The 21,943-nt window shown below is 42.2% G+C and overlaps 1 protein-coding gene across 4 annotated transcripts in view; it reads left to right on the top strand.

The window, feature by feature from the left end:
• The window catches only part of CSNK1G1 (casein kinase 1 gamma 1), a 215,469-nt gene that overhangs the window by 185,287 nt on the left and 8,239 nt on the right, over positions 1–21,943 (top strand). The window contains exons 11-12 of one of the 4 annotated variants that reach the window (XM_030814544.1): positions 7,060–7,173; positions 15,125–15,231. In XM_030814544.1, the coding sequence (XP_030670404.1) occupies positions 7,060–7,173; positions 15,125–15,231 (221 nt within the window). Of the gene's footprint in view, positions 1–7,059; positions 7,174–15,124; positions 16,308–21,943 lie in introns of those variants that run through there. The other 3 variants (XM_030814543.1, XM_030814542.1, XM_030814545.1) reach the window with 3 other exon arrangements.

The following is a 21,943-nucleotide window of genomic DNA, read 5'->3' as shown; positions in this document are numbered from 1 at the left end:
ATATTCACTATTAAAAGCTTTTAAATGGTAACAGACATGGTATCCTACCCCAAAATGTCACTTACTCTTTTTTGTGTTTTTGTATGTGTAGCATAAATGTTTTGTTTTGTTTTGTTTTCATTCACCACGTGAAAAGAGATGCGTAGCATATGTTTAAGGGAAGGAATTTATTCTTTGTAATTTTGTACTAGGTGGACTGTTCCCTTGCAAATTCTCCAATTTGACTAGGAAAATATGAATCAAAGATCAGTAAAGGTAATCTCTCATCCTTCCAAAAGAACCATGTTTAAACTAACTCAATACCTTATAATACACAGAAAAATAAACACAGAATTTAAAAGAGTCAAATCATGTGAGGTCTGAAGAAGATACGCCTCCAGTAAAAGAGTGTTTTGGATTTGTTTGTATCTAGACTGTAAGGGAATACATTTAAAGGACATATAGCCTTAGAAAAATATACTGTGGCTGGCTGGGGTCGGTGGCTCACGCCTGCACTTTGGGCAGCTGAGGCGGTGGATCACCTGAGGCCAGGAGTTCAAAACCAGCATGACCAACATGGTGAAACCCTGTCTCTACTAAAAACGCAAAATTAGTTGGGCGTGGTGGCTCATGCCTGTAATCCCAGCTACTTGGGAGGCTGAGGTAGGAGAATCGCTTGACCCAGGAGTCGGAGGTTGCAGTGAGTTGAGATCGCACCATTGCACTCCAGCCTGGGCAACAAGAGTGAAACTCTGTCTCAAAAAAGAAAAAAAGAAAAGAAGAGAAAAAGAAAAATATATTGTGGCTTAGTGCTTTCATGCTTACTGAATAAAGCTTGTTATGAGCATAATTTTTCTAAAGGAAACATTAGGTCAGATTGCTAAATAGCCAAGGTAGTCAGAGATCTTCATAAAATGAATACCTTTAAAAAAAAAAAAAAGCTGATATAGTTATCTGTTTCTGTCTTTTTACAGAGTACTGTTTAGTTCTGACCGAGGCTCAGGTTTGCTAGTTGAAGGGGCTGAGTTTGCGCAGAGATAATCTGCCTCCTTCTGACCTGTGTGCAGTTTCCAAACATGCTGCCTGCCATCTAGTAGGAGCACAGACAGAGATTGCACACTCCTTCTGGCCACAGGATGGCCACAGCTCCACATAGAGTTCAGTGCAGGAGAGGTCTGCCCCTCCTCATTTCTGGGACCTTGACTCTTAGAGGAGCTTTGAAGCAAGCAAGTGCAAAACTGAAAATAGATTCCTTAGCGTCTTCTGTTCTATCACCTAGTCACTGCGGCTCACCTCTTCTCTTAATTCTGTATTCCATATTAAAAGTTTTTTCTTTCTGTATGCATTCTTAAATGTTTTGTATTTCAGCAGACACCCTGTGTTCTAACCCAGCTCCTTGTAGGAGGAAACTTGGTGATTCTGAAGTAATCCTACCTAGATAAACCAACATTTCCTAGGGAGGTATCTTACACCATTGTAAGGATAGGGCAGAGTTCGAATAGAGAATTGCAAACTTCTAGGGTGGTTTCCGTGATTTTTTTAAAAGCATCACAGAATTGATACTCTCGTCTCTGGATAGTATTGAGCCTGGGAATAATCCCCTTTTCAGGTTGTTGTCAGTGATTTTTAAACTTACCTCATGTTTGATAAAGTTTATAGAATGCAAGATATCTCTGCACAAATGACAGATTACATGGCATAACCCCTGTCTGGCATGGGAAAACTGGTTCTGTTTCATGAGCTTAATAGAAGGAAGTTTTTAGTTTTGTTCAAGTATATACTTTTTTTTGTTGTTGTTTTTTGAGACGGAGTCTCACTCTGTTGCCCAGGCTGGAGTGCAGTGGCGCCATCTCAGCTCACTACAACCTCTGCCTCCCAGGTTCAAGCAATTCTCCTGCCTCAGCCTCCCGAGTAGCTGGGACTACAGGTGCGCACCACCATGCCCGGCTAATTTCTTTTGTATTTTTAGTAGAAACGGGGTTTCACCGTGTTGGCCAGGATGGTCTCAATCTCCTGACCTTGTGATCCACCCACCTCGGCCTCCTAAAGTGCTGGGATTACAGGCGTGAGCCACCGCACCTGGCTTCTGTTCCATTCTTCTTCCATCTTACCCCCACCATATCATAAAAGAAAAAAAAGAGAAATTTTAATATTGAAAGTGTGATAAAACCAGAATGTAATCCAGTATGTTCTCTTTGCTAACCTTTTGGTACTATTCAGTCTGTATTCTTGTTAATTTATAGTTGAAGACAGTTAATGAGGCTGAGAAGACTTACATGAGAGGCCAAAATGTTTCTTTATAAATGGCAGCTTTTAAGGTATTTTTTGAGCCATAACATGAAGTAGATAAAGTTGTTTGTATATGTAATCAAAAATAATTTTTTTAAATGAGTTTTTTATGAAGAATAGGATTTGGTGATTTTTTTTTTTTTTTAGGCAGATCTCACTCTGTCACTCAGGGTGGAGTGTGGTGGCACAATCTCAGCTCACTGCAACCTCTGCCTCCTGGGTTCTCAGCCTCCCAAGTAGCTGGGACTATAGGCATGTGCCACCACTCCCGGCTAATTTTTGCATTTTTAGTAGAGACAGGGTCTCACCACGTTGGCGAGGCTGGTCTCAAATTCTTGGCCTTAGGTGATCCGCCCCCCTCAGCCTCCCAAAGTGCTGGGATTACAGCACTTTGTTAGTGTCACTCTTACATTAATCTTTGCCAAATGAATGCTGAGAGAGATTTGTTTCCCCTGCCATAGGGCATAGGTGGGGGTTTTCACTTTTTCAACAGTCTTCTATGTTTTCTCAAGTATTTTTGTTACCTTTACCTTTCATTTATGCTATGCTGGATTGCTACTTTCTTGTTTCAAGATTTACCTACTACATGGTAAACCAATCATTTCCACGAAGGTGATGCAATCACGACTGAAAATTTTAAAGCGTTCCCCCAAGGAGTTACCACTACTTGAGATTCCTGCTTCTGCTTTGGGGGACTTACACACTCCATGTGGACCTCTGCTTTTCAAGTAATGCAGAGAAATTGACTTTGCTGAATGACTTTTCTACTCATGCACCTCTTGAGTGACATTTAATTAGATGTGTATGCATGAGTGCTCTTTAAGAATGAAGGATTTACATGCTGATCTCTTTCACTAGTTTGCTTAATCTAACTAGCTACTGTGCTGATGAGGCCTAATCATAACTCCTGTGTACACAGTATTGCCTAGAATACCTTTCTTGGAGAGTTACACTAGCAGACTGCTGTAGTTGTCAACTTTCTTTCGTTTCATCTATTTCCTAGGCATTCTGTTGCTTTCTAAAACTGCAAATGGCCCTTTCTACTATGTTATCCTCTAGATACCAGTCCAAGTTCTTAAATTCCAGAAAACAGTAGCCCTAGAGTTTAACATCTTACTGAAAACTTGTTTCCAAAGTAATAAACCAGCAACCCCTAGGTTCACGTCTGTGCTTAGTTTTGATGCTTTCAACAGATACAGAAGGCATTGGTGGGCAGTATTATGGTATAGTGTGTTTTTCCTTCATCATAGTGGAAGCATTTATGAAGCAATCTAGAGTGTTAACATTAGTTTTTTATTTATCTTTAGAAGATAAATAGCATATTGCTTTGAGAATGGAGATGGAATGTGATTTTTAGGCCTTTGAAAAATGTCTTGGTATTTTCATTTAAACAAAAATCTTAAATCTTTCAACAAATTATTTATTGAACTAGAATGAATATAAAGAACCATGTAGCCCTGTGAATCAGACGATAGCATAAAACCAGAGTTCTTATGTGTGGTCAGTAAAAATGGAAATAATTGTTGATCAGCTGTCCAGGGTTTTCTTAACTTTAAAAGCCCGTGAGTATACATGAACATGCATTTCCAGCCATTTTCTATTTTATCTGCCTCAAAAACAAATGCAGGCTGGGTGCAGTGGCTCACACCTGTAATCTTAGCACTTTGGGAGGCCGAGGTGGGCGGATCATGAGGTCAGGAAATCGAGACCATCCTGGCTAACACGGTGAAACCCCGTCTCTACTAAAAATATTAAAAAATTAGCAATCTGGTGGCGCGCGCCTGTAGTCCCAGCTACTTGGGAGGCTGAGGCAGGAGAATGGTCTGAACCTGGGAGGCAGAGCTTGCAGTGAGCCGAGATCGTGCCACTGCACTCCAGCCTGGGTGACAGAGCAAGACTCCATCTCAAAAAAACAAACAAAACAAAACAAAAAAACAAATGCAAAAACAGAGCATTCATGAGATGTAATTGTATTTAGTATGTATTATAGAACTCAACACTAAATGGCTTATCATTGTCTGGATTTTTTTAAGCACTTAAGTTTTTAGAAACCTGACAGTACTATATAATAGTTTAAGAGCTTAAATATTATATTTAAATATTACAAAAAATAAAAAGTTCTAGAGAACTGAAAAAGCCTATCACTGATAGGTTTAGTTATAGATATTACTTCTAATATTACAAGAATAGGTTTATTCTCAGATCTCCAGCAGTCAGAATAAATGAGACTAAGTGCTCTGAGGATATAGACAATGTCAGTAAGTTTATAAAATATGGCCGGCACGGTGGCTCACACCTGTAATTACAGCACTTTGGGAGGCCGAGGCAGGTGGATCACCTGAGGTTGGGAGTTCGAGACCAGCCTGACCAACCTGGAGAAACCCCGTCTCTACTAAAAATACAAAATTAGCCAGGCATGGTGGCACATGCCTGTAATCCCAGCTACTTGGGAGGCTGAGGCAGGAGAATCGCTTGAACCTGGGAGGCGGAGGTTGTGGTGAGCCGAGATCGCGCCATTGCACTTCAGCCTGGGCAACAAGAGTGAAACTCCATCTCAACGAAAAAAATAAAAGTAAAAATAAGTTTATGATTATGTTGTACACCAGTCTTATTTTAGAAAATGAAACATCTGAACCTCTTTTGGCAGAAATAATTGTAGTAGGGGAATATTTTGGGTAGCTTTGATTCTCTCTAACATAACTAGCAGCATAAAATCAGACTCCTCATTTATAAGGTAGTAGAGCAAGTTCATATAGCTGCCTTCTCATAGAATATGTTTATTTTCTGAGGAAGAGCAGAGAAAATATGAACAGGATCCTTTATAGTACTCTTGTCCATATGACTTCATATGCCATTAATAAAAAGGAGTAAATTGGCCGGGCGTGGTGGCTCACGCCTGTAATCCCAGCACTTTGGGAGGCTGAGGCAGGCGGACCACGAGATCAGGAGATCGAGACTATCCTGGCTAACACGGTGAAACCCCGTCTCTACTGAAAATACAAAAAAATTAGCCGGGCATGGTGCTGTGTGCCTGTAGTCCCAACTACTCAGGAGGCTGAGGCAGAAGAGTGGCGTGAACTTGGGAGGCGGAGCTTGCAGTGAGCCGAGACTGCGCCACTGCACTCCAGCCTGGGCGACAGAGCGAGACTCCGTCTCAAAAAACAAAAAGTAAATTGTAGCTGGTGTACAAAGCTCTGATTGTTACGAGAAATGCCTTTTTGGTGACTTACGGGTGAGCTTTAAGCAACTCTTGTCAATGAGATACTGAAATATGGGGAGTGAATATAGACCCTCAAACCATTACTTCCTTGCCCTTCCTTTTTTATAGAATACAACTTTTATAGCTGTGAACATTTGTAAGATTTATAGTCCTTTCTGGTTTTCTTGCAGAGCAGCAATATCACATCCTAACCCCTGCAGCTGTTTATATCAGCAGCAATTAAAATTTGATTTACTAATCTCTCATTGCTGCCTCTCCACCTACTCATTTTTCATTTTTGTAGAGCCTTAGGACTGTTACAGCTGAGCATTATGATGTTAACAACTCAGCCATCTGGCTCAGGGGAAGAGGCACCTAAACAGATTCTTCTGAACAAAAGTCACATATGAGCAAGATCAGAATAGTAGCAGATCTTAAAAGCAGGTAAAGAAGGAGGAGAGCCTGAATGATACTAAAGTGAAAGCAGAATCCAAAGAAGTTTTTAGTTGAAGGTCGACCCTCCTTTTGCTTTCCAGAAGAAAATAATTCATAGTATCATTTTTTTTTTTTTTTTTTTTGAGACGGAGTCTCACTCTGTCGCCCAGGCTGGAGTGCAGTGGCACAATCTCGGCTCACTGCAAACTCCGCCTCCCGGGTTCACGCCATTCTCCTGCCTCAGCCTCCTGAGTAGCTGGGACTACAGGCGCCCGCCACCGCGCCTGGCTAATTTTTTGTATTTTTAGTAGAGACGGGGTTTCACCGTGGTCTCGATCTCCTGACCTCGTGATCCACCTGCCTCGGCCTCCCAAAGTGCTGGGATTACAGGCTTGAGCCACCGCGCCCAGCCGCTCGTAGTATCATATTAATAAGCAAACTTTTTCTAATTCCAGTCTAGAAGCTGTTAGCTAGAAGAACCAGGCAAACAATGTAGCTATTTTTTTTTGTTATTATTATTTTTTTCGAGATGGAGTCTTGCTCTGTCGAGCAGGCTGGAGTGCAGTGGTGCGATCTTGGCTCACTGCAACCTCCACCTCCCGGGTTTAAGCAATTCTCCTGCTTCAGCCTCCTGAGTAGCTGGGATCACAGGTGTGTGCCACCATGCCCAGCTCATTTTTATAATTTTAGTAGAGACAGGGTTTCACCATGTTGGTCAGGCTGGTCTCAAACTCCAGACCTCGTGATCCGCCCACCTCGGCCTCCCAAAGTGCTGAGATTATAGGCGTATGCCACCACCCCCAACAATCTTAACATTCTGAGTTTAATCTGCTTAGTGGCTACTGAAATTTTACCTCTATGGAAACTAAAAGATGATCCCAGCTTTGACTGTGTGTTTTTCCCCCCTCCCTCCTCTTTTGGTCGTTATTGGTTTTCTGGTTCTGGGTAAGGAGGGTATGCTATAGATTCATGTATTGACTCATTAAGGCTAAAATGAATGTAGACAAGCTTACTTTTCCTCAGTGTTTTCTAGTTAGTTTAAAATCCAAAACCAAAAGAAAAACCTACAGGGACATGAATGTACTTGATTTTGTTGCTGCTTGCTGTTGCTTCACCTTTCCTTCCATATCTTGCTCTCATGCTGTCTAATGCCTAAGCAGAATGCATCATCAGAGCGCCGAGGAGAGTGGGAAATTCAGCCCAGCCGGCAGACCAATACCTCATACCTGACGTCTCACTTGGCTGCAGACCGCCATGGGGGATCAGTGCAGGTATTTACTGCCTTTATTGCCTTTTCCTGGCCTTTCCAGCTTGGCTGGTGGAATGTTGGCTTGCTTCTGAACCTTCAGCAGCTTTAGAAAGGAAGCTTATAGGAAGGGCTAATTGAGTATCTCTGTAGATTTTCTGTCTAGATGGACTTGGTAAGAGTCACTTGTTAAGATGATTGCTTCCTGTTGTCATTGACTAAGAAACATCTATATGATTTCTGATACTGATTTCTGGTTAACCTAGTCCTACCACCTTGATGCATTCATGATAAACCATAAAAATAACACCAAGGTAGGATTGTGTTAGTGTCAAGTCTGTGAATTATAAAGACCTGAAACTTACAAGTATTTTTTGAATAGAGGACTAAAGGACTGCTTATGTTGCTCATTCCATGATATGCGCCTTAACGCATAAGCTGAGAATGTTAATTTGTATAAGTCATCTGTTTCTGAGTGGGTACCCAGGAAGTTGGGCTGTTTCCTTTTTTCTCCCTGGAATCAATGTGATCTTAAGAAAATTATTTCTGATTTCATTTGGGCTATTCTGAATCTCTTTTTTCTGTTTAGTACTAGAACATCTGGTGTCTGTTAACTTGTCTTATATGTGAATGTTTTTAATAATTTTAGCCTCAATATTCTCATACTGGTAAGTGACACCATCAGTTGGGACACACAGTGAACTCAGAGCTGTCAAACATAAATTCTTATAAAGATGCAGACAGGTTTGTGCATGTAGAAATGCATCTTGGTAGCCTTGATCAGCTAGGATACGCTGTTAAAGGAGTGATTCATAGAAAGATCTTAATCACAGCTTGACAGACAGTTTTGGCCCTATAGAAAACCACATAGGATCATATAGGTTAAAATGATAGATTGAGGCTGGGCATGGTAGCTCCTGTAATCCCAGCACTTTGGGAGGCCAAAGCAGGTGGATCACTTGAGGTCAAGACTAGCCTGGCCAACATGGTGAAACCCCATCTCTACTATAAATACAAAAAAAAAATTAGCTAGGCCCGGTGGCACATACCTGTAATCCTAGCTACTCAGGAGGCTGAGGTGGGAGGATTGCCTGAATCTGGGAGGCAGAAGTTGCAGTGAGCTGAGATCATGCCACTGCACACTCTAGCCTGGGTGACAGAACGAGGCGCCATCTCAAAAAAAAAAAAACACGATGGATTGGACAAGACTGAGCAACAAAGGGAGAGCTCGTCTCTACAGAAAGTTAAAAAATTATCTAGGATGGCCAGGCATGGTGGCTCACGCCTGTAATCCCAGCACTTTGGGAGGCCAAGATGGGCGGATCACGAGGTCAAGTGATTGAGACCATCCTGGCCAACACGGTGAAACCCCATCTCTACTAAAAATACAAAAATTAGCTGGGCATGGTGGCGCGTGCCTATAGTTCCAGCTACTTAGGAGGCTGAGGCAGGAGAATCTCTTGAACCTGGGAGGCAGAGGTTGCAGTGAGCCGAAATCACGCCATTGCACTCCAGCCTGGGTGATGGACTGAGACTCTGTCTCAAAAAAAAAAAAAAAAAAAAAAAAAAAAAAAAAAAAAAAAAAAACATTGCTCTTAGGAGCCAGGCACAGTGGCTTACACCTATAATTCCAGCATTTTGAGAGGCCTAGGCAGGAGGATCACTTGAGGCCAGGAGTTCTTGACCATCCTGGCAATATAGCAAGATCTTGTCTCTACACAAAACAGAAAAATTGGCTAGGTGTGGTGGTATGTGCCTATAGTCCTAGCTGCCAGGAAGGCTCAGACGGGAGGATCGCTTGAGCGCAGGAGTTTGAGGCTGCAGTGAGCCATGATCGTACCACTGCATTTCAGCCTGGGTGACAGAGCAAGACCCTGTCTCTTTAAAAATAAAACAAAACAAAAACTCTCAATTTTATTTCTCAGGCACACTTTCTTATGAAGCCACATGAGGATGTGTGTTATCAGAATTAATAGAACAAGAGAATAGCAGCCGTGTGCAATGGCTCATGCCTGTAATCCCAGCACTTTGGGAGGCTGAGGTGGGCAGATCACAAGGTCAGGAGTTCAAGACCAGCCTGGCCACCATAGTGAAACCCCATCTCTACTAAAAAATAATTTTAAAAAATTAGCTGGGCATGGTGGTGGGTACCTGTAGTCCCAGCTACTCGGGAGGCTGAGGCAGGAGAATCACTTGAACTCGGGAGGCAGAAGTTGCAGCGAGCTAAGATTGCGCCCCTGCACTCCAGCCTGGGCAACACAATGAGACTCTATCTCAAAAAAAATAAAAAGAAAAGAATATCTGGGATCCAGGAAACCAGAGATCCAGCACAGGAAAGAAACAAAGGGAATCCCTAGTATAATAATAAAGTTAGGAGATCCTGGGATCTGTACGCCAATAGAAGAGAGCAGCTTATTCAAAACAGAGCTGCAAGAGCAGCTCTTTGGTGTTTTCCTTTTTAACATTATGGTTTATCCTTGTCTTTTTATAATTACAAAATAAGCATATTTCTTTTTTTCTTTTCTCTTTTTTTTTTTTTTTTTTGAGACGGAGTCTTGCTCTGTCATCCAGGCTGGAGTGCAGTGGCGCGATCTTGGTTCACTGCAATTGCTGTTTCCTGGGTTCAAGCGATTCTCCTGTCTTAGCCTCTAGAGCAGCTGGGATTACAGGCACGTGCCACACACCCAGCTAATTTTTGGATATTTAGTAGAGATGGGTTTTTGCCATGTTGCCCAGGCTGGTCTCAAACTCCTGAACTCAAGTGATCCACCCGCCTCGGCCTCACAAAGTCCTGGGATTACAGGTGTGAGCCACCGTGCCTGGCCTCGTAAAGTGTCCTTTAGAAATGGGTCCAATTGAGGTGTCTTTGGCAGCTCTTTTGAAACATGCAACTTCCTCTACTCCCTATAAACTAAGTTTTACCAGCTTCCTTGGCACTTAGATAGACGACAGGCAGTTACACCATTTACCTAATATTATTTTCAGCTCTGCTGCTCCTCATTACTTTGGCATCTTTGGGCTTACACTGTTTTTAGCATACCTTTTGCAAACCAAATTAACAATACTTTCCTAACACAACAGATGTCCACATATTTCTGAGTTGTCTCACTTGCCAGAGGTAATGTAGTAAAATCATGTTTGGCCTAACCTGGGTGACTTGCAGACACCATGACCCTGGGAGGGAGTGCAGAATGCTAAGACAAGAAAAGTTTGCTCTGATAAGGCACATGGAGACTCCTGTTCCAACATCTTTAATGGGCAGACCCCCATGGTTCTCATCCTTCCAGTATTTCCACAGATCTTTTATGTGTGGAAGGCCTAAATGCAAGAAGATAATATATTTTCCCTTTCAAAAAGATTCCTCTAAAGTTGTCTAAATTAAAATGTTTAGGGAGTTTTTAGAAATGTTCAGGACCAAGTAAGGACATAAGACTTAGAATGACACATGAGTTAAAGTACTGTTTCCTTTGGTACACAGCTCTGATTTCTCCTCACAGTGACATTTTAAGAAATGAAACTAATAACCCAAATTATTGAGACTCCTAAAAGGGATATTACCAGGTCTGAACGTCAAAACAGTCCTTCATCTTAGTCTTTCTCATGAGTAATGCTATAAGATATTAATGGGTCTTGTTTGGCATAGCCAGAGTAATAAGCGATTAATTTTACTAGTGATTAAAGCAAAATAAATGTCTATTTGAAATATGCAAATCTTTTTTTTTTTTTTTTTTTTTGAGACAGAGTTTCTCATTGTTGTCCAGGCTGGGGTGCAGTGGCATGATCTTGGCTGTCCATAACCTCCGCCTCCTGAGGTTCAAGCAATTCTCATGCCTCAGCCTCCTGAGTAGCTGGGATTACAGGTGCCCACCACCACGCCCAGCTGATTTTTTGTATTTTAGTAGAGACGGGGTTTCACCATGTTGTCCAGGCTGGTCTCGAACTCCTGAGCTCAGGCAATCCGCCTGTCTCGGCCTCCCAAAGTGCTAGGATTACAGGCATGAGCCACCATGCCCGGCCGCAAATAAAGCTTTTTATAATGAAGCTTATTTTTTATTATCTTTTATAATGAAGTTATACTAAAAATTATTTATTTATTTATTTATTTATTTATTTATTTATTGAGACGGAGTCTCTCTCTGTCGCCCAGGCTGGAGTGCAGTGGCATTATCTCTGCTCACTGCAAGCTACGCCTCCCAGGTTCACACCATTCTCCTGCCTCAGCCTCCCGAGTAGCTGGGACTACAGACATGCGCCACCACTCTCGGCTAAGTTTTTGTATTTTTAGTAGAGATGGAGTTTCACCGTGTTAGTCAGGATGGTCTTGATCTCCTGACCTCGTGATCTGCCCGCCTCGGCCTCCCAAAATGCTAGGATTACAGGCGTGAGCCACCGCACCCGGCAATAAAGTTATACTAAAAATTTAATAGAGAAAAACATAACAGCTGGATCACTTGGGGTCAGGAGTTCAAGATCAGCCTGGCCAATATGGTGAAACCCCATCTCTACTAAAAAATACAAAAATTAGCCAGACGTCGTGGTGCATACCTGTAGTCCCAGCTACTCGGGAGGCTGAGGCAGGAGAATCACTTGAACTCGGGAGGCAGAGGTTGCAGTGAGCCAAGATCACTCCACTGCACTGCAGCCTGGGCAACAAAGCGAGACTCCATCTCCAAAAAAAAAATAAGGAAAACATAAAGATAATATTGTTTAAAATGTCAGTAACTTGTTATTCATAAGATTCTTTTTAATTTTTTTAAATTTATTTTCTAAACATCATTGTATTTAATTCCCTTCATATTTATGAAGTTGATAGGATCATGGTCATTTGCCTTGTCTTGTAGAATTAGAAAATAGGGCTCACAGAGGATGTTAATGGTAGAACAAGGCCTAGAATCCAACTCTTCCATCATTTACACAGTGTTTGTTCCACTGCCTGCAGTTCAGTAGTTTGACAAACCAGACCTCTAACCTGAAATAATTAAGCGGATGCTGTGAAGGCCCAGATGTGTAGACTTAAAGGCTACACATCTGGGCCTTTAAGTATGTTTTTGGTACAATTAAGTTTAAAAGTAGAGAATGGAGGCTCTGTTGATGTCTCATTCATTTGAGACCAGATGCTCATTGATATAGACAAAATGTCTAGTCTGTAAAATGGGGATAACCTCTTATTCCTTAGATTGCCCAAGGACAGTGCTTATAGCCCAAATGGCAATTTGTAGCAAGGAGAATTTAGGAAGTATAAGCCATGTGAAACGCTGTGAGCAGGCCTCATGACCCAGAGTCACCAGGTAATTCTCAGTGGTGATGCTTACTAATGTTTCATTCATGTGAGTAGAAGCCAAGACATTTTATTTAACATCTTGTCTAGTTCCTGAATTGTCCACTAGAAACTTACTATGTTTTCTCCTGTAACCCTTGTGCTCACAGAATGAGTTTACCAGTATTATCACTGGTATGCAGCCAGAGTATGTCCACAAGAAGCAAATGAAGCACTGAGGAAATTAACAGGATAGCATTAGAGTGAGGAGCTGTGGTTTTCCAATCCATATACCCTATTTCCTCAACTTTTTGGTTTTGCTGGTTTTTCCTCAACTTTTTGTATTGAAAATTTCAACTCTACAAAGAAATCAGGAGGGAAATGCAATGAACTCTTGTATATCTCTAACCTTGCTGAACGAATTATTAAGATTTTGCCATATTTGCTTTAAATCTATGAGTGAAAGGTTGTGTGTGTTTGCTTGCTAAACCATATGAAAGTAAGTTGCAGACATCATTATATCTTATCCCAAAGTATTTCAGCCTGTATCTTCTAAGAACGAAGACATTCTAAGAAAGTTAATTTCATAATATCTAATATACAGTTCATGTCACATTCCATCTAATTCCAGTTGTCCCCAGAATTAATATTGTAGTGTCCAGGATTTAATCAAGGTTCATGCCTCGAATTAACCAATGCAATATGCCTCATCAGTCTTTTACAATGTCTTAGTCTCTTTTAATCCGTTTTAATCTTTAAGTCTCCTTGTGTTTAAACAAATAAAAGTCTTTTATAAAGATTCAGCTGGAGGCCGGGCACAGTGGCTCATGCCTGTAATCCCAGCACTTCAGGAAGCCGAGGTGGGTGGACACCCTGAGATCAGGAGTTCAAGACTAGCCTGGCCAACATGGTGAAACCCCATCTCTACTAAAAAAAAAAAAAAAAAAAAAAAAAAAAACAGCCAGGTGTGGTGGCACATACCTGTAATCTCAGCTACTCGGGAGACTGAGGCAGGAGAACCGCTTGAACCTGGGAGGCAGAGGTTGCAATGAGCCGAAATTGTGCCACTGCACTCCAGCCTGGGCGATAGAGCAAGACTCTCTCTCTCAAAAAAAAAAAAGTGTTATTAATGAGAACAATAATTATTTCTTGTTTAGAAATAATGGTGGATATAGCTTGCTAGTAAGTAGTATTCACCCTATCTGTCCCAAAGGCTACGTGTACTAAATATTTCCTCCCACCCTCCTCTTTATGACTATTCAGGAAATTTTTGTGGATTAACTGCTGGTGAGGACCCCTGAGCTAGAGGCAGATAAGAATAAACAGTTATGGAGAGAGAGTAACAGTAAGATGACCATTTATTGAGCTGTTACCATGTCTCATGCCACTGGGCTAAGTACTTTCTGTGGGTTGTCTGCACAGTAAACACCATTAGGTAAGCAGCATTGTTCTCCCATTTTAGAGATTAGGAAGCTTAGGCATAGACTGAGGATCTTGCCCAAAGACCCACAGCAAATAACTGGTGGAGCTGGGGTTCAAACTTAGGGCTGATTAGGGCAATTTCTACACTATGCTGCTTCCCTTATTTATACTAGGTATTATACTAGATAGTCTTATACATTTTCTTGTATAATTCTCTCATCAACCTAGAAGAAACAATCTCAAATAGATGGAAGTACTTATCCAAGGGCATATGATATCCAAATTGTTTATCCTATTTTGTGTTCTCTCCCATGTTTCAGCCAAAGTCTTTAACAAGCAGAGTGTTTTGTCCAGCAGTGAGGCCCCTTTTCCCACTTCCCAGCACCCACATAAACAGGAATCACGTGCTGGAAATGAAACCAGGTGGCAGAAGCAGCTACACATGCGAGAGAAGCCTGATCGGGTCCACATTAACCAGATGACAGGAGTGACAGCCTTCACTTACATTTCGGGGACCATCAGTGAGAAGTGGGATGACAGTGAACCTGAAATAAAGATTGTTGAAATAAGACTGGCTTTCCAAGGGAGAGTGTTTTTTTACCATCTTCCCTCTTGTCGGAGAGGATGTGACAATCTTGTTATTTGTGTAACTTCGAACCAATGCTCAAAGCCATGAGGAAATTTCTGAAGGAAAGTGTGATTATTTATAGTTTCTGGTACCCACTGTTGACTTCCTTTTTAGAACTTTTTCTTTCAACATCAGCACCAAGTCTATATAATTATAGCATAATAAACTGAGAGAAGTAGACTTCACCCATCACATTCAAGGGAGCCAAGTGATTTTACCTTTAGAAGTCAGCCATGCAGTTATTTTTAACTTAACAAAGTAATGTGTGTGTTTTTGCAATATGAAAGAATCTGTGTTTAGAACAAATTTTCCTCATGGAAATTCACAGATATTAACTCTAAACCTTGGTTAAGTCATTTGTTAGTGTTTCCATCTGTAAAAAGACCTATTTCATAAGATTTTTGTAAGGATTAAATTTACACACGCAATGTAGCAGAGTGTCAGACACCGAGTAGGCACTCAGTTTGTAAGTTATTATCATCATTATATGATTACATCATTGATATTAGTGTTCTCGCATGATATGGGCGTGGGAACCTTCCCTAAATTGATCCCTTAACCCAGGAAAACAAACATTCCAGACACTGCCTGTTTAGTGACCCTGTTTGGCGCTGGCAAGAGATTTCTGTTGCCATGGTGCCTGTCACACACTCTGTCTTTCTGTTTCAGGTGGTTAGCTCAACCAATGGAGAGCTGAATGTTGATGATCCCACGGGAGCCCACTCCAATGCACCAATCACAGCTCATGCCGAGGTGGAGGTAGTGGAGGAAGCTAAGTACGTACATCTTTCAAGGGGGCTCTTAAGTCATGGGTTGAAAAATCTTTTCTGTCTCTTCCTCTCTGTGTGCTGCTCATCTCAGACTGGATTTCTCATGCTTGTAACCACAGCTTTCATCCTTAACTGTTTTAATTTTTGCATGGTACCTTAAGGCTGCTACTGCCCTTCTTTAGCTGTGATTTCGGGGAAGACAGTCACATTTTTCTAGTTCACATGAAAAAGACATAGTGAACTGAAAGAATCATGTTATCAGGGCTACAATAGATAGTAGCCATGAGCTTCTTGGGGCTGTGGAGCTTCTTGCTCTGTATGGGATATAGAGAAAAATCTGCTGTTAAACCATGGGCCATGCTGAATAGCATTCGATTTCTGATTGTGGGCTAACAACTGGATGTGCGGTCATGGAACAAGGAGTTCAGGGCCGTTTTGTTCACTCTCAAATGATTCTGGCTTCAGAGAGACTAAGTCAGGCAAGAAAAATATTATAGTCTGCATCTGTGAATGAGAGTGTGGGAAAAGAATGGAAGTCATACTCATCTCAGGAGGGTAAGGAGGTTGCCCCACACCCTTTTCTGCTTCTCTTGCATGTGTATGTCTTGCCCCACCCATACCACCAGCCCCTTGGGTGCGCTGCATGGTCTGTGTTTAAACTCTTAAAATCTGGGGTGGAAGGTGAGATAACTGCCAATTCTGCTGCAAAAGCAGCATTTCTACCACTTTTTTCCCTTTTTTCCCCATCACAAATTTAGAGCCAGATTTAGACTTCAAGAAGATACCAGGTAGGGAGAGATAGAGACACCATGAGTCAGTAACTGCTGCTGTCCCTGATATGGAGGACCTTTCTTGTGAGCCCTTTGAGAACCTTCAGGATATCCCAGGGTCTTGTTTTCTGAAGCAGACAACATATTTATAGTGATATTGTACCTAAGTGGTCTCATGAGCCCCAGGTAGCTTAATACAAGCCAGAACACACTTATACCTCTAAATGTAAGTTAGTGAGATGCCACTGAGACTTGCATTCTTCCACCTTCCAGATGCACTTTGTGTTGTTGTCTTTCCTGCCTATTCCCCTGGTCTCCTGCCCATCTTTTTTATTTATTTATTTTTTGAGACAGGGTCTCTCTCTGTTGCCAAAGCTGGAGTGCAGTGGCACGATCATGGCTAACTGCAGCTTCTATTCCCCAAGCTCAAGCGATCCTCTTGCCTCAGTCTCCCAAAGTCATGAAATTACAGGCATGAACCACCGTGCCCAGCCCTGCCAATCTATTTGATGAACTCATTTTACCTTCAAGAAGTCCTTTCTAGCCAGGTGTGGTGGTTCATGCCTGTAATCTTAGCACTTTGGGAGGCTGAGGCAGGAGGATCACTTGAGTCTAGGGGTTTGAGACCAGCCTAGGCAACATAATGAGACCCCATCTCTATAAAAAAATTAAAAATTAGCTGGGCATGGTGGTATGCACCTGTAGTCCCAGGTACTTGGAAGGTTCAGGCTGCAGTGAGCTATGGTCATGTCACTGTACTCCGACCTGGGTGACAGGTGTGACCCTGTCTCACACACACACACACACACACACACACACACACACACACACGTTTTTGGCCAGGTGCAGTGGCTCACACATGTAATCCCAGCACTTTGGGAAGCTGAGGCAGGAGGATCACAAGGTCAAGAGATTGAGACCATCCTGGCCAACATGGTGAAACCCCGTCTCTACTAAAAATATAAAAATTAGCTGGGTGTGGTGGCATACACCTGTAGTCCCAGCTACTCAGGAGGCTGAGGCAGGAGAATCGCCTGAACCTGCGAGGCAGGGGTTGTGGTGAGCCGAGTGCACTCCAACCTGGCGACAGAGCGAGACTCCGTCTCAAAAAAAAAAAAAAGAAAAGTTTTTGCTTGGAAAACCAGGGCTTGAGGATTCCTACCCAATACATCAAAAGTAAATGAGGATGACTTGACTGTCTCTTGTTGAGCCCCTGCTAACTGTAGGCAGCTTCAGAGCTCTTCTCACAGCTTCCATAAGGCACTGATATATAAGGGGGTGAGGGTTATGCTGGTTATGCCAGGAAAAGACCATTTTAGTAAGGAAACATGCTCCTATTCTCATTAATATCTCTTGGAGATATTAATGGTACTCAGTTTTTCAATTTCCATACAAAACTACATTATCTTAAATAAACAATATGTTACTCCCACCCTCTGGGCTCTCAACTGGCTGCACTTTGGAGTCATCTGGGGCATGGTAGAAAATACAAATGTCTGAGTCTGGCCTCAGGCATTCTGATTTAATTTATTGAAATGTGGCCTGAGCATCAAGAATTTTAAAAGTTCAGGTCATTCTAACATGTAGCCAATGTTGAGAACCACTGTACTAAGCGTGGTCTGATCCAAACGTTGTCAGAGCTTGAAGGATGGCCATACCTGTTCCCAGCTCCCACCGCATTCTCAATTCACCTTTGTGGCTATTACTTTGAAGGCTAGAAGTTTAGCTTTGGATTTAATAGTATACTTTGAATGCAATAATCAAATGGGCTTTAGTTTTATGTTATGCCCTATACAGGTTTATCTTTTGAACCCATTCATCTCATCTCATTTTGGTAAATGTGTATACTAATTGTGTATGTGAGTGTGGTATTTGTGTTCTGTGTGTAAGATATGGGCTCATTCACACAGAGATTTCAATCTGGTGTATTCTGTATTGGTATAATCTAACCTCTAGAATGTAAGGAGAGTTTAAAGTCTTGTCATTTAGCAAAAAGGACAAATGTGCCTCTTTGCCACCAGCTTCAGGTTTGGACCTTCTAAAAGATGTAGAAAGCTTAGGGGAGCAATTATATTTGACCAGATGTCATCCCGAAGCTCATGGCTTAGGGCATTTAGTGATTTCATGGGCTATCAATCCATCTTGCCCAGAGAACTGTCAGGGCCCAGCCATGTGTTATTTTTCTTGGCTTTTGTGTGTGGGGGCAAGGAAAGGGTAGCCCTGTGTCCACCTGGTTGATCATTTTCATGGGAAGAAGTCACAGCTAGAGAAGCACGAGGTGTTCCAAACAGCCCCTCATTGCACACAGCTGTGATGCCATTTGTTCATGCAGCCTGCTTGTGGGGTAGAGGGGGCTGATGCTTATATTGAGACACACCTCAGTACTGGGGAGACCATGTGAAACCTTCACTTTCAGGCTTTTGATTTTGGGTTCCTCACCCAGCTTGTTTAGTGTAAAGGTGGAAAGAAATAACAGGGTCTTAGGTTTTGTTCTGTGTACAAAATGAACATGTGAATTCCCTTTTTCTCTAGCTCCAGGACATGTGTCCTTGTTTATGGTTTAAAGGGTGGTAATGGCAGGCAGCTTTTTGGTTGATTTTTGTTACAGTAAGAATACAGGAATTTTTGGTTATCCAGACTTTAGCTATAATTTAACAAATGTGAACCTCATTTCTCTTGAGCATTAACAAGAGTAGAATTGAGGTCCTTCTCTGGTAGTTATACCCAATACAGAGCAGTGATCCTCCTCCCTGTGATTCATCTTCTAATAAGTTAAAGTAAGTGTCGCTTAAACCTTTTCTCCCTCTCTAGAGGAAGATCTAACTGCTAGCTGCTTTGATCAGGCATGTTGGACTTGTACAAAGGCTAGGGACTTTCTTTTTCCCTCAGAATATTTGAGAGGCTAGCTTAATATTGCACAGTAAGACTTCATGTGGAAACCAAAATGGTTCACCCCTGGTGCTTGATTGAGTTCTTACAGGCAGGGTCATTTGCTCTTTCCCCTGCTGCCTTCCTAGAAGTTGCCCAGGAAAGCCCACCCTGGAGCTCCCACCAACTCTTTCTGTTTTGCCTTACCCCTGAGATCCAGCTCCCACCTTGATGCTTCTGTCAGGCTCCTGTCCGAACCCTCCACTTTAACGTGGGGACCAAGTGGCCTGGGCCTACTCACCCTACCTTGACAGAAGAAGAAACTAAACACAGACACATACTGCATGTTTGCATGGCTCACAGGGAGTCGCTTCCATTTCACCTCTGTGGACTAATATCTCTCTCTTTCTCTCTCTTCCTTTCTGTGTTTTTCTCTTTATATACTCTGTAGCTGCCTGAAAATGCTCAACCTGTGGTGAGTCCCTCTCTCCAGTCCATTGCAAGGGGAGTGGACCAGACTAGGCTGGGACTGGCAAAGCCAAACAAAATGCCTTAGGAACATTAAATAGCTTCCACAGGACTCCTTGTGCTGTAACCACCCTGACTGGGGATCTAGATCCATAAGGTGGGGATGGGGCAGGCCTGTACCCAGGAATTAATCTATTCCTTCTTTCAAACCCACCTTATCACTGTCTCCTTCTGCCATAACAGTATCCCACAGTATCCAAAATTATCTGTTTTTAGCTGAGTAAATTTTCTCCCAAATTAATACAACCAGATATGGAGAGGGACAGAGGTAAAAGGGCCAGATTACTGTATCAGTTTTTACATAGCAGTTGTGTTTGCTCACAGCCACAAGGATAGTGAGTTGTTGCTGGATAATCTCACATTCTGCAATGTGGTCTCTAACCTGGAAATTGGCTGCTTTGGGAAAATCTGACTTTTTTTGATTCAGCTGGCTCTTCCCTCTGTAGAGTAGGAACCTCAAAAAAGGGGGAGCTCCTTCAGGGAGAGGTGGATGTTTTGTTGTTGTTTTGAGAGTTGTTTTGTTTTTGTTTATTGTCTTTTTCTTTATTCCTATGTGAGAGTTTAGTAGGCCAAGGACTAACTCAGCTAACTGATATATTGGAGCCTGTCTTTTCCTCTCCTGGAAAAGGTTCCTGGAATGTATTTTTAGGAATAACATGGAGTTTATGGAAGGAGAAGCCCTCAAAAATCCATGTGTGGTGAGGAACATTCTTGCTACAAGACAGCCCCTTCCCCTGCTCTCTTGCCTGTGACCTTCCAGGTACTCCTGAACTTGTTGGTCTGTTGCAGTCTGGAATTGTAACTCTCCCACATCATCCGCATGCGTAAAGTCATGTTCTATATGGAGGTAACAACCTGCTAGTTTCATGACTGCCATGTTTCTATTTGTCTTCAGTGACTGGGTTGGGCACTGGTTTCTGAACCCTAACTATATAAGCCAGATTGCCTACAGGGGCTTCCTTAGGGACAGGAATGTATTAAAGAAAACAACTGGGTTTTGTGGAGGTCAGATTTATAGTCTCAGGGGATCAAAGAATACCTTTAGCTATTTGTTTTGCAAATACGTGTCTGTGTAATCCGACATTGTGGTGGTCTATTTTTTCCTGTGCGGTGTCAGTCACATGAGGCTTACTGCAGATACTTGAGGGCCTGCTATATGCTTATCCAACCCTGTGCTTGGAACTCTAGTGGGGTAGGGGACGGATTACAAAATTTGCCCCAAAGAGCTTGGGTACCATCTAGCTGAAGAGATCAGACATACACATGAAAGGATAAGGAGTTCTGCAGGACATTGAGATTATTGCCCTTGAGAGGCTGAGGGGCCAAGAGGTCACCATGGACAGGATGGTCAAAGAAGTCCTTGTAAACACTGTAGGACTTGAGTTAAGTATTAGAAGAAAGGAAGAATGTACACATATGGCAGAGAAAAGGAACATAGCAAGGGAATAGCTGAAGAGAGAGGGCCAGGACATAGTAAGAATGACGTATTGAAAAGGTAGTGGGTCAGAGGCCTGGGGTAAGAGCACTAGATGGCTTGAGAGTAGGGAGATTTGGATCGATTTTGACTCCAGCATGTTGAGAACTTCTAGTCATCTAAACAGTCAAAGAATCAACTGAAAGGAAACCTAAGCCATGAGGGGTCCACCACCTGCCTTCATTCTCTTCTGAGAGGAACACATCTGAAAGTCAATCAGTGGACTTGGTCTAGAGTCTGACCCAGTTTAATAGATCCTGTTGCTAGTAGTCACCACAGACACCAAAGAGTTGAAGAACAGATTGTGGGGCCTGCTTTCTTGTAGGTAGAATCATTAAAAGCTTTGCCACTGCTGAAGCTTTAACTACAATAACTAGCAAAGATAAATCCAGGGCTCTAAATTTGAAATATTCCAACTCCTTTGAACCGTAGCTCACACTCCCTTTTAGTCAGATGGGTTCAGCATTGCACATCCAGTTATGATATGCTTGTAAGCAGACATTAATTCTTATGGCTTGCCTTGGAGGAGGTAAAAGAGAAGTTATTGTACAGTTTGAAATGGACTTAAACAGTATTTTAAACTTTTTTTATTGCTTTCTTAAAAACACAAAATCGTCATCTTAGCATCCTCCAAAAAGATTAAGAATAGAAGTTGACTTAAAAGTTAGTAATACCTCTGAAAATCATGATTCAGAAGAAAAGAGGTAAGTCTATTGAAATAGAGATTTAATTTGCCTCTTTTATTATTAATTTCAGGACATTCAACTTGGAAAATGTCAATTTCTAAAGCATACGTATAGAAAAACACCATTTGGGCCGGGGGTAGTGGCTTACACCTGTAATCCCAGCACTTTGGGAGGCCGAGGCAGGTGGATCATTTGAGGTCAGGAGTTCGAGACCAGCCCGGCCAACATGGTGAAACCCCCATCTCTACTAAAAATACAAAAATTAGCCGGGCGTGCTGGTGGGCACCTGTAATCCCAGCTACTCAGGAGGCTGAGGCAGGAGAATCGCTTGAGCCCAGTAGGCAGAGGTTGCAGTGAGCAGAGATGGTGCCATTGCACTCCAGCCTGACAGA

The sequence above is a fragment of the Nomascus leucogenys genome, chromosome 6, assembly GCF_006542625.1.
Source record: "Nomascus leucogenys isolate Asia chromosome 6, Asia_NLE_v1, whole genome shotgun sequence".
In the NCBI taxonomy this organism is placed as follows: Eukaryota; Metazoa; Chordata; class Mammalia; order Primates; family Hylobatidae; genus Nomascus; species Nomascus leucogenys.
The sequence above is the reverse complement of the archived record's forward strand: the minus strand, read 5'-3'. Positions and strand labels throughout refer to the sequence as shown.